The sequence below is a fragment of the Ambystoma mexicanum genome, chromosome 1p, assembly GCF_040938575.1.
Source record: "Ambystoma mexicanum isolate Mex_15411 chromosome 1p, UKY_AmexF1_1, whole genome shotgun sequence".
Classification (NCBI taxonomy): domain Eukaryota; kingdom Metazoa; phylum Chordata; class Amphibia; order Caudata; family Ambystomatidae; genus Ambystoma; species Ambystoma mexicanum.
In genome coordinates, this window is record NC_090921.1 from 200245266 (window position 1) to 200257891 (window position 12626).

The window sequence follows — 12626 nt, forward strand, 5'->3', positions numbered from 1 at the left end:
CGAGTATAAGCGGAAACCTGTGCAAGGGGCACCACATGCGCGCCCTCCCTTTAGCACTCCTGCAGCACAGGAACCCTAAGAGGGATACGGCAAGGATCATTTGCAGGTCTGGGTTATGGGAAAAGAGTGTCTCTAAGACACAAACTGAAGAACGAGCTACAGGAAACTGCAACATCTGCTCACAGACACAACCCCTTCAGAAATGCAGAAGTTTATCAATCTATCCTTCCGTTCTTGATGATATCTGTGTTTCATGTCCGGTATTTCGACAGAAAGTGCCTTGTCCTGCGCGAGCGACCTCCTTCCAGATGTGCCCTGATCCTCGCCATGGCCCTGCTCGTGTTTCTGCTGGCTTGGGGTAGGTTCTCTCGCGGCTGTGCTGCCTTTGGCGAACGAGGGGATCTTGCAGTGTGGGCTTAGAGTTAGTTTCACATATAGACTAGTGAGTGCCCCCTTAAGCGACGCATTGAAACTCGATGACCGAGGCAACTGCCGAGGCGTGACATCCCGCCCCTAGTTTCCAGGGTGAAATCGGAGTGGATGTGAGGGCCTTCATTTCTAAGACGGGTGGCGCTTAAACATGTGTAATTTCCATTTGACTAAGAACACATGTTTGGTGACTCACTTTAATATTTAAAGTGCTATTGTTATCCTAAATGGGACACTTATTGTCACATTGTCCTATTCGCATTGGACTACATAGTCCAATAAAAGGTCCAGTAGTAACCATGGCAGCGGGTTAATTGAACACCCAATAAATACATTTCGGGTAATGTCTGAGGAGTGAGCCTTGCATTCCAGCGCCAGTGCACACAGTACTGTGTGTAAGGTAGACTGAAAACGCACCAAGCAGCATCAACCTGAAGATTAGTGTGTTTGCTTGCATATTCCGATACAAATGGTGTACAGACACGGGTCCTGGTTTACAAACATGTTTTAACATGGGAAAGTCCCATTGAAAACATTTTTGAAAATCAGGCCCATGATCTCCCACTGGGAAATTTGGTCCTGGGGTTAAAAGATCTATTTCATGACTACTAGAATAGGGCAAATTGCCCCAAATGTTTAGCGCCTGGTTAAACCTGGAAGAACTAGCATGCACCCTGCAGCAGGGGAGTCGGGATAGCTGCTGCACGAAGCCTCTGCTGTGGGCAGCCCCTTCCTTGTGAGCTAATGTACAATTTCTCTTCTAACTCTTTGCCCCTCTCTCCCTTTTCCTGTAGCACCTGTCGCTTGTTCTCCTGTGTGATTCCTTCCATGGGTTTTCTCTTACAAGTTTCCTTGTGCACATTTTTACTTTGCGTTTACCCTTTTTCCGAATAGCAATAATGCACACAGTAATTCCCATTAGAGCATGCCATAACTTGAGGAGCAGCACAGCATTCTGAATCAACAGCTGAGAGCAAGGTGACGTCATGCTGGCCATTAGACCTGGGAAAGCCAATTCATGGGTGGGGTGGAGTCGGAGCCTGGGGGTCAGGCCTGGCTCTAAGAGCCCACCACGGGCCGAGCCAGGAGCGCAACCATAGGGATTAGCATTGCCATGGGGAGAGAATAAAACGTAACTTCTTGGCGCATTCTAATGAGACAATTCTGGTGCAGCTTCAATGTTACAAGCAGCTACTTCTCTCCTTCACGTCTGAACCACACACTTAAGGACTGCTGTGAGAATGAGCTGCCTTCTGGCCCCCTACCCTTCCAATCACTCCTTGACACGCAGGTACTCACCCCATCACAATTTCAATTGCCTAAAGAAATATGCAGGTACCAACAATGAAATGCTTTATGTTAGCAATTGCAGGGCCTTTGTAAACAGGGAAGCCACAAGCCTGTTTACCATCTGTGTCCTGTTCTGTCAGGGCACGGCTCTATAGGTCATACAGGTTGTGGCAACACAGCCCAAAATGTCAGTGAGGGGCTAGAGCACTATCTGCACAATGGTGTTGCGCCACTGCCAGTAAGCAGTCTTACACAGGTAATGGGCTGCCAGCATTCAACGGTGGAATGGGATTGGTGGTAGCCCATTGAATAGATGGGAGAGGAGACTACAGTGGCGTGGGCAAAATCAACGCATAAAAAGGAAGGACAATAAACGCAGCCCGGGTACCCGGCACCTGGGCCCCATTTTATTTCCTTCTTATGCATCGGTTTTTATTTTCCATGCACCGCTGCAATCTCCTCTTCCCGTACGGCATGGGCAAAATTGATATGAAAGCACAAAATGGAAAGAAACAAAATGGCAGCCCGGTTGCTGGGCAGGAAGTGAGGAAGTCATGGTGGGGGTTCAAGAGGAGAAACGTACCTCTGGTAGTCTACTGTCCCCTGCACCAGTCAGCTGCGTCACATTGGAATATGACTTAAAGAGCTGACAGGAAATAGGGAAAATGCCTCTCCCATCAGCCCTTTAAGGCTGGTCCGGTCACTTCCTGTTCTGCCTCCAGCCATGCCTAATGTCCATGGCTGCTAGTGTGTGGGTGGGCCAGCATGCAGCGTAGGCTTCATTTTGTTTTCTTTATCACTTCTGCTCCATTTTGTTTTTCACCCAATTCAGTCTTGTGGGCAGCCATGGTGGGGGCCGTAGTAAGCCCGTGGTGTCTGGGGTTACTGGCCCTAAACAACAGTTGGTCTGGAGCCCCTGTTTCAGTTTGTCTGGCCCAGGCCTTCGCCAGTCTTGTCCACCTCTAGGTTGTGTGGTACAGACTTGCCATTTGTATTTCTCCCTCTGGGGAAAAGGCTAAGGAGGCAGTGTGGACCCCTGAAGGTTTACCCCTGCATCTAGGATCCCCTTTTACATGATCAGTAGACCCACAAGCATAACATTTTCCAAATGTTTTGATAAATGGGGGGTTCTGCTGACCTCCCTCTGGTTTGGCACCAGGTTACAGGATAAAGAGCAGAAAACCGCAAAATATGAATATATAGGTTACATTGTTATCCTACCACCCTCATTGGCTACCACCTTTATAACATGCTAATAAACCCCTATAGTCGCTTGATCGATTGGCCCCATCTTATCTAATCCCATTCCCCTAGACACATGGCCCACTACATAGTCACTAGTGAACCTAGGCATGGGATTGGTCAGTTACACTTGTTGATACACTCAAAAATCGAGACCGTCATGTGATGTGCACCCCTCTGATCCTAACACGTTCAAAGTAAATTGACAAGGCCAACTCTGCTGTGATAAGACAATAGGCCTTCTCATTATCCCAGACGCTGTGGTGCACACAAGTGGCATCACCTCTGTTCCTCCTATCTTTCATACACGGCTCTCCCCTTATCTCCTTCAAGCCCCAGGTTCCCAGTAATGACGTGACCAGGGATCTGCTATTGGGTCTGAATTTCAGGGATTGATTGGTATTTGCTTGTACGTGTCATTGTAATTCAAATGGGATGACCGCTCTTGGGTGCAGCCAGTAGTGCTCTAACTCTTCGCCTAGCCTTTCGGCATCGCACAACCTCATGGCCTATCCTCTTGAATTTGTCCTTCAAAGGGCGCATCCTTTCCTGCTCTTCTTCCAACTACCATTCGGTTCCCACCACATTCAGACCCTGTAAAAGGATACATTTAGCACTTATCTGGGTATCATGGGTGCCTCTGATCTCGGCTTCTCTCCTGGGGAATGGAAAATGGATTTGTTTTTGGGCCTGAGCCAAACAGATCGCAGCTCCAAATCAAGGCCTCCGTTCTATTCTGTTCATTGTGACCTTGGACCTTCAGGCCGTAACTTCCAATATGGCGACACTTCTGCCATGTTACGCGCTGACCTCGCACCTACCACAGTAGCTTTCTGACTCCATCTTCCACCTATTTCGGTTCTCGTCTAACAGCTAACTGAAAACATAAATCTGTGCATTACTTCTTAACACAGGGCCTATACTGCATTGCCCTATCTATAACCTCTGCAACCTCAACATTAATACATTTGTTGCTACATCTGTGTTGCTATATGTGGGTATCTAATATGTGTCAGACCTACCTAGAAAAAATACATGCATCTTTTGCTGCACAAAACTCGCTCTGCTAACACAATAATGCATGCTGAAAGGTTTTCCTCAACTTGAACCTTTTTGCCTAGTTGGGACGGTGTACAAGCATCCCAAAATGTGCAAGAATATACCCTTGGGGAAATCCACAAGTCTCTTGAACAGATAAAGGTCAATTCGATTTTTTCATATAACATATTGGGACCTAGAGGTCAGCTAAGATTGAAACCATTTCAAAACTGTGACCTCAAGGCCCATCCAATCTTTCAGAATTAAAAGCAAAGTTTGGTGATCTATGTTATCGAATACCGCCAATAGAGCAAGTAAAACCAGTAGGCATGTGTTTCCATTATCTGTTATTTTAAGAATATCATCTAACAGAAGAAGTGTTGCTATTTCCATACTAAGGTATCGACGAAGGCCAGATGGATATGATCAGAGTAGATGGTGTTGAGAAACATGTTCATTTAAGTATTTTGAAACCACTTTTTCAAGGATCTTACCCAAAAAATGAATACTACTAATGAGCCTATGATTAGCATACTGATCACAATCTAACAATGGTCTCTTGAGTATAGGTGTAACAAAGCTGTTTCAACACATGAGAGACAAGTAACTTGAGTCGGGTTTACCGCTAAATACTGTATAAAAAATGCTGAATGCTCCTTTTTTTTAGCATTCGGCATAAGTAAAAAATGGTGATCCGAAAATACAGAACTCGGTGAATGACAATTGCAGGGGTTTTCCCCGGACACCTAGTTCGGTATCTTTGGGTTCTGGGGTTGCAGGAGTGTCCACCACATACATGAACGTGAAAGTGGGGGACAATAGCGCACATTAAAAAAACCTTGAATTTCACAATGCGGCAAATTGGGCCTCGCTATTTTGTAATTCGGGCTCTTGGGAATGCGGCTTGACAACGTAGATCGCCTTGAGTCCGTTAGGAATGGACAAGCTCCAGAAGAGCAGTCTGAGTAGAGGAATTTAGCTCCTTCCAGACATTTAAGCCATCTTCTCTATCTTTTGCTGCACGAACATATACTTGAACATTGGAAATTGTAGACATGCTTGCCTGAACTTCTCTGTTTAACTGATTAGAGTGCCCTTTCACACAAAGTTCTTCATTCTCTGTGTTTTTTTAACAGGATGGGTTTTATTTTTATATTTTAGTTGTATTTCAATGTTTCATTACAGGACCCATATTTTTGATTGGACATTCTTTTATTTTATAACTATTGTACTACAGCTGTCTCGAGTGCTATGGTTACCAGTTCATTCACCCTCTTGATGTCCTCTGTCCTTGGCCGACATTACTAAAAGAGGCGAAGCAGATATGCCTAGGATTCAGATGACTGCTAGTTTAGAAGGGTCTGGGATTGAGTAGATGGTTTATCCGCTACTCGCCCCAATACTCCTGCAGAGCAGCGGTCATTTGTTCTCATACCAACCCACTTGCACACTACTCCTTCTGCTCACAATTCCTTTTAGCCTTTACTTGCACTATTTCAATCCTGGACATCATTACCCTCCCCAGTGAGATGAAATAATGTGAGAGGAAGTGATGTGTAGATATAAAAGTGGCTTTCTACTCATGGAATGGGAATTGTTGTGGGAGTCACTGAGGAAAGAAAGCCCGAGGGAATGGTACATGGTGATACTAGAGGAGCTGTATGACGATGAGGTGGCAAAATACAACCTGAAAGGAGAACTGATGGGGCCATCAGTTTGGCCAGGAATTCAGTGTACCCAGGGTCTGAGGCCAGAATACTCGAATATCCATGAACATTTCGGGGAATAAACGAATGGAGAAATTAGCTAATTTGTTTGACCAAAAAACGAAAATTATATTTTGCTTTTTAACTTTTATTTTTTTAATAATGTGGTGGGAGACCCCCTACACCCTCTCGCACCCGCCTAATGTAACGTCTACCCTTTCCCTAGCCCCCACCTATTATTTAATATACATATACACAAATACCTAACATTTTTGATCAAAAGATTTCGGTTATTTCGCCTTTGTTTTTGTTTTTTGCATTTGTTTTTTTCTACGAATTCGAGCATAGTCAACTCCTGCAATATACAAGGATGCACTACTTAATACAGAAATAGTGATGCATGAACTACTGGATGCCTTTTGCCATTACTGCATTGGCAAAAAGCTGGCTACTAATAAGAGCAAAACAAAAGCAATGTTGAGGGGCCCATCTAAATGCCTCATGGTGTTTTAAATGGTAGTTGTTTAAATATAGTATCTCACTTAATTATTGATAAGAAATAGTATTTCACTTACCTTACATCCATTTTATTATAATTATTATAATAATTATTATTATTATTATTATTATTATTATTATTATTATTATTATTATTATTATTATTATTACGGTTAGTGTTAGTATTATTATTATTAATATTATTATATTATTTAGGTAATTATTGAGTGGAGACCTAGGTTCAGGAAGCAACTGTTTGGGGAGATTCCCTTTTCATGGTTCCTTGCTCTCTAGCAATACAAGTCTGCCCCGGCAGGTTTATGCAGAGCTGGAGTTTGAGGATGTGCACTAGGTGCTGTGGTTACTGTGGCTGAAACTTCTTTACTCACAAGCCTCTTCTCATTGTGAAAGGTCATTCTGACAGAACCCTTGTCTCTACAGACCGGAGTGTTTATATCAGTAATAGAATTGCCGCCCCACCAGTTTCATGTTGGATTAAACTATGTCCTAACTCTGAGGCCACAATATTCAGAGTCACACTGAAAGATATGTTAGGCTGGACATGATATGATATGATATGGCATGTATAACGTGCCTATATAATCCTTGTATAAAGATCCTGGGCTGAGGGAGAACATCTCTTCTGCATTGGGATTTGGAATCCTTCTGAAATCTTCAATTATGATTGCCAGGAATTCCTTGAGGGAAGTGAGGAAGAGATTTTGGGATGTGAGAAGGGATGCAATGTTTAGTAACACAGACAAACGCTCAATGCTTGCCTCGTATTTGAAACATTAGGATACAGGGAGAATATCATTACAGTAGGAGGTGTTGGCCTGCCAATGGGAGCAATAGCAAAGCTTTCTTTTCTTTCAATGGTTTGGGCGGGTCCCGGTCCCTCCCTCCTCCATCCTCTTTCACATAAGGGAGAAGCTCACCTCCAAACCTAATTGTCTTATACAAAGTCGTACTGCACCAAGCTCTAATGTCTAGGATGGGGGGGAGAGAAAGAGAGAAAGAGTGGAAGAAATGAAGATTAGTATCCATAAACAGGCATTTCCCAATGTCCCTCTTCCTTCTTCCAGTTATAACAATAAGAATAGCAAAGCGAAACATGCAGCAGTGGATGTATATAAAACAGGGCAGCAAAGGAGAATGCAGCATACATATGTGTTTGTACAATTTCCACGTACAATGCAATGGCCAACAGAATCCAGCAAGACACTGCCAAATGAGTAGACCTTGGCCTCCAGGGGATCATGGGGGTGGTGAGCAATAGAGATATGTTTTTCGGCCGGAATTTCAGCCCTACAAATGTCCCTAAATGTCCCTACTGTTTCATTGCCAGGACAGATGGCAAGGGAGGGGATTTCAACATCAGCCTTTCTCTTCTTTCTGCCATAATATAAACATTCTTTGGTTCCGGAGGGGGCGGCTCTGATTTCCCCACAGTCACTGGTTGACCTCCTCCAGTTTTGCAGGAATCCTGGAGGACAACACGCTCCTCCACTCCGTGTATTGTTAAGTCCTGAAACAGATCAGAACTAATTGACGGCTCCCCTACTGGATCCTAGTGTAAATATTCAGCTTGCACCATCTTTCCTGCCTGCTTCTCAATATGCTAATGCGAGTAAGCCTAATACAAATGAACTTACAAGAAATCATACGTCTTTACTCCTTTAATGACCTTCAAATCATTCTTAAAATTTAAAGAGGACTGTGAACGCACTCTGTTATCATATTGTATCTTGGTAGATTTCTGAATTTTAATTTTCAAGCCAAGCGATGCTACAACAGTCATATATACTGTTATGGGTTTTGCAAAGTCCAAGCTAGTAGGATCTATTATACATCTGCCTTCACATCACAGAGAATCTTAAAAATGCATTCATAAACACATTAAAATGTAGAAGGGCCATCGGATTGCCATGACAGACCCAGCATTCAAATGTAATGAGTTTAGCCGTGGCTCCTTTCATCGAAAATTTATTCACAGCTCGATTATTCGTAGGACGGGCTAGTAGAAATCTCAACAAGGTAATGAGAGTACCCAAATGTTGCAAGATAACTCACGGCCTGCTATGATTGACAGGACCAAATGCCATAGTGAGATGCATACAACCTACACATATCAGTTCCTTCCTGATAACCACAGATCAAAATATTGATGGACATTTCCCCATCCTTCTTTTAATCCCAAGTGTGCATGGACCAATACTGAATTAGTTTCAATATATTCCTGAAGTATTGTTAAGTAAAGAAATAGGTTGGTCACTTATCTGCAGAGCCTTGTTACATTCCCTAAACAGGAGAATGATTACAGCCTTAAACAAGGACTCTATGAATACATTCAATTTTAACATTGTTGAAAAAACATTAAAAAACACATTAAACAATAGAGGGATCTCACAGTTTTATCTTTAAATGATCTTTTGGGACGCACTCTACACCAGGGTTCTTGCTCGCATTCTGCAGAGATATGACTGACTGTACATTCTCAAATATGATCTGCAGCCTCATGTCATGCAGACGAGAACCGACCACTATTCTAATTTCCAAATGTACCGTCTCCTCGAAGAATATGTTGTTACCATAATCACTGCTGTAATGATTAGACGACTGGAAGGCCTAATCATCAGGTGGAAATATTGTTTCATTATGCTTCCGAAAGCGAATCACAGGGCTATGCTCAATAAGATACCAGAATATATGTGAATGTTCCCAGTTAGTTAGGTAGTAAGTCGTTTTTTAAAGCAGAACATCCGCCCAAGGCCAGTTTGCCGGTCAGCAGCTCATGACAAGAAGGGCCAAGACCAAAGGAAAAAATCGGAGTATAAATTCAGATTAGAAGAGAAGAATTTTTAATGATCGATGGAAAAGTAGCTGATTCTCTGTAGCACAAAGAGTCAGCAGAAGAGCGTTCCAAAGATTCACTTTCAGCAACTGAGAGGCACGTCCTCCAGCCAGAGAAAGATTAAATCTAGAGACCCGGATGAGATAGGCATCTTGCGAGCATAAGGGCATAAGGGTCGCCGAGGAACATAAGGGTAGAATTTAAGTTGTATACATTAAGCACCCATTACAATAAAAGCTTGGTGCACAATACAAAGAGACTTAAATTGAATTTGTTTGGCTTCCGAAGGCCAGTGCAGAGAGCGAAGATCAGTCAAATATGAGTTCTGAATGGGGCACCAGTTGGAATCTGAGCAGCTGAGTTCTGCAAGATTTGGAGGCGATTAATCAGATATATTTGCTGAGCTATATACAAAGAACTACAAAAATCAATTACACTAACCACCAAGGCTGCAACAACCTGGAATACGTAGATGGAGTGGAAGAAAACAGAGCACTCTCTGAAGTATCTTCAACTGGAATTGGCCAAACTGGACTAATTTGAGCAGCACAGGATAATAACGCATACATAAACCAGGGAGGCACATGACCAAATCTGTTAGTCCCATCGCGGTAAGAGTAGAATGGCTAAAAGACCCACTGTAGCCAATCTGTGGTCTCCTGCCTCAAAAAAGAAGAAAAGACCTTGCACCATGGGTTGGTTCCCCTTAAGAACAGAAAAACAAGCATCAGCTGGGAGCGAGATGCTGGAACATCTGTCGGAGACCAGCCACCCTCCTACCGCATGAGCAGTTTACAAGGAACTAATGAAAATGAAAATGAACTAAATAACATAAAATGAAATAGCACACGTAAACGGAGTGGCTGTAGGCACACTCATAAAACAGTGTCCAGTCATCCTCCAAGGTCCAGTAGCAATCCACGGGAAATAAAAGTACAAAAATTAACCAAAGCAAATTAAATAACATAAATTAAAAGAAACTATGGAGGCACCTGGTCACACCTGTCAGTTCAATTGTGGTAGGAGCAGAATGGCTAAAAGACCCACAGAAGCCAATCCGTGGTCTCCTGCCTCAAAAACGGGATGAACAGACTGTGGAAAAAGCATGCGTGCCGGTAAGAACAGAACAACTAGCATCAGTCTGGAGGGAGACTCCGGAACAGCTGTCAGAGGCCAGGCACCCTCCTACTAAATTAGCAGTTTGCAAGGAACAAATGAAAATGTAAAAAAAGTCTTTTTTCGACTTTTTTTTCTTGAGATTTTGACTTTCGATTTTTTGGTTTTCGATGTTATGACTATAAACCTCCCACCTGCACCGCCACCTTGGAGTAGGTATCTGTACCCAAACAGTGCACATTCGCGCTGTGTAATGGATGAAACCATTACAGTGGGAGGAAGTGAGGTTAAATACTCTTACACTGATGTACAAGGATGCTTCTCCTAAATCTTTCACGGAATTTGAAGTGGACATCCACCTAGGGGAAAGGGAAAGATTCTGATATGCACAACTTTGGCACTGGATTACGCACCCTCAGATTAAGTAAGCAGGAAAAAGTCAGGCAACACACCTAAAACTCACATTAGACAGTGGGCTGCCGAAAGAAAATGTTGCACAGCTCTCGAAACTTTTAGATAGGATGGAGGTCAACAATAGGTTCCCGATAGGTTACAATACATGGAAAGCTGTGAGAAGGAATTTGCGATGAGGAATGGAGAAGAATCATGGAGTAACATATGATACAGGGCACACAAATCCTCTCAATGCATCACAGACAGGGAGAGTGCATATGAAGTGTGCTTCCGTTGATACATGACCCCAGTACGATTACAAAAGATTAATGCAGCATACTCCTGATTATGGGAATGTAAGGGTCGCTCCTTCATATGTGTGGACATTCCCAGTGGTCAATATATATTGGAAAGATGTTCTAGAAAGAATAAAAGACACAGTGCGTCATTACAAGTTCAGCAGTAATAAGTCAGTAATTCTACCCAGCGGAATTTCCGTTACTGCTGTGGTGTCCTGCATAATTACGGATGCATTACAACCTGTCTGGAGCGCGACACACCATAGCCGGAAACTGTCATTCAGCCCAGTGGAACAGGCTTCCCTGACGGCAAAACCGCTAGCATTCAGTGAAATTACCGTTACCGCCATGAAGTCGGTGTTAAGAATGGGAAACACGGCTGTGGCCATTTTGAAAACTCAATCCAATTTCAATCCACCACTTCCGTTAGGATTCCACAGCAACAGGATACATGAACCATGTCCAAGGAAAGAGCCAAAGTCAAGGTGCCAGAACACAGGCTCAGAAAGCCCAAGGTCAGTAAGATGGAGCTGGAGGTCCTCACTGATGAAGTGGTGCCACATGCAAATGAACTGTATGGCAGCCGCCACAGGAAAACCTCTCCATCTCCCAGAAAGTGTCAGCTGTTGGCACATTCCCCAAGGATGCGGAGGACTGATCAAAGAGTTGGAACGACCCCAAGGTCGGGGTCCGACCCCAGGGTTGGGGGGCGCAGAAATCACTATTACATCATCCCCAGTGGCATTGCATCTATGGCCAGACCTGTGCAGCACCCATGTCTGCAGAGAAAGGAGTGGTGCCATATTAAACCCCCCCAGCACACTTCATGGAATGGCCACCCTGGCAGCAAGAGGGGAAATGTGCACCAGTCAATGGGGTGTATACCCTCAGCAGCCACCACCTTGCTGTGGTCATAGGCAGTGGCCTGCTAACGACCATACACTACAATCCTCATGTGTGGGATGTCCCTCCACCATGTAGCATGTGTGAATATCACGCCAATGTGCCAGTATGCTTGTTGACTGACAGCATGTCATTGTTCACCGAATAGGGTTGCAGCCAACTCAGAAGGAGGGGGGAGGGTCATCAGCCTCCCATGGCCGGGCCTCCAGGTCCACACCATCGGCCACCACCCCAGCACCGACCAGAGACAGAAAAGGCAGGTGTAAGGGATGGCAAGCAATACCAGGTTCCAGCTGCACCACACCTGCCAGTTCCAGTGCAAACACTGCACCCACCCATTGCAAGTGATGTGGACATGGACACTGGGACTGCACCCCTGGCACATGCAAATCCTCTCCAACAGCCACCCAATGTGGATGTGGTGGAGGATCCAGCTGCTGGCATGCGTGCAGGAGGCACGGTGTATCCCACCATCCAACAGGCGCATTAGAGTGACTATATATCTGACCGCGGCATCCCGTATCATGGGCAGGATGCACAGGGTGATTCAGACATCAGGTCCTATGGGTCACAGTGCTTCAGCCCAGCCCTCTCCACAGCGCTCAATCCATTCCCCAAGCCACACATGATGAGGCAATCATGAAGCCAGGTGCGCATGGAGGGGCTAGCAGATGCACAGGTCCTATGCCTCCAGGCCTTCTGGGATTGTGTCCAGGATGCCACCTGCAGGATTGTCAGGGCCATTAACTGCTACCGATGTCAGGTGGCTGCAACATCTGCCGCCCTGACTGTCTATAGTCAGAAGGTGTGGGAGCTCACCAAAGACATCTCTGCCTTTGCCAAGGTTATGCAGGCCAA

At 44.5% G+C, this 12626-nt stretch overlaps 1 protein-coding gene across 1 annotated transcript in view; it reads left to right on the forward strand.

The window, feature by feature from the left end:
- The first annotated feature begins 254 nt into the window (after positions 1 to 254).
- LOC138567827 (uncharacterized) overlaps positions 255 to 12626 on the forward strand; it is a 251970-nt gene continuing 239598 nt past the window's right edge. The window contains exon 1 of the mRNA XM_069646326.1: positions 255 to 358. Within this exon, the coding sequence (XP_069502427.1) occupies positions 328 to 358 (31 nt within the window). The 5' untranslated portion in view covers positions 255 to 327. The remainder of the gene's footprint in view (positions 359 to 12626) is intronic.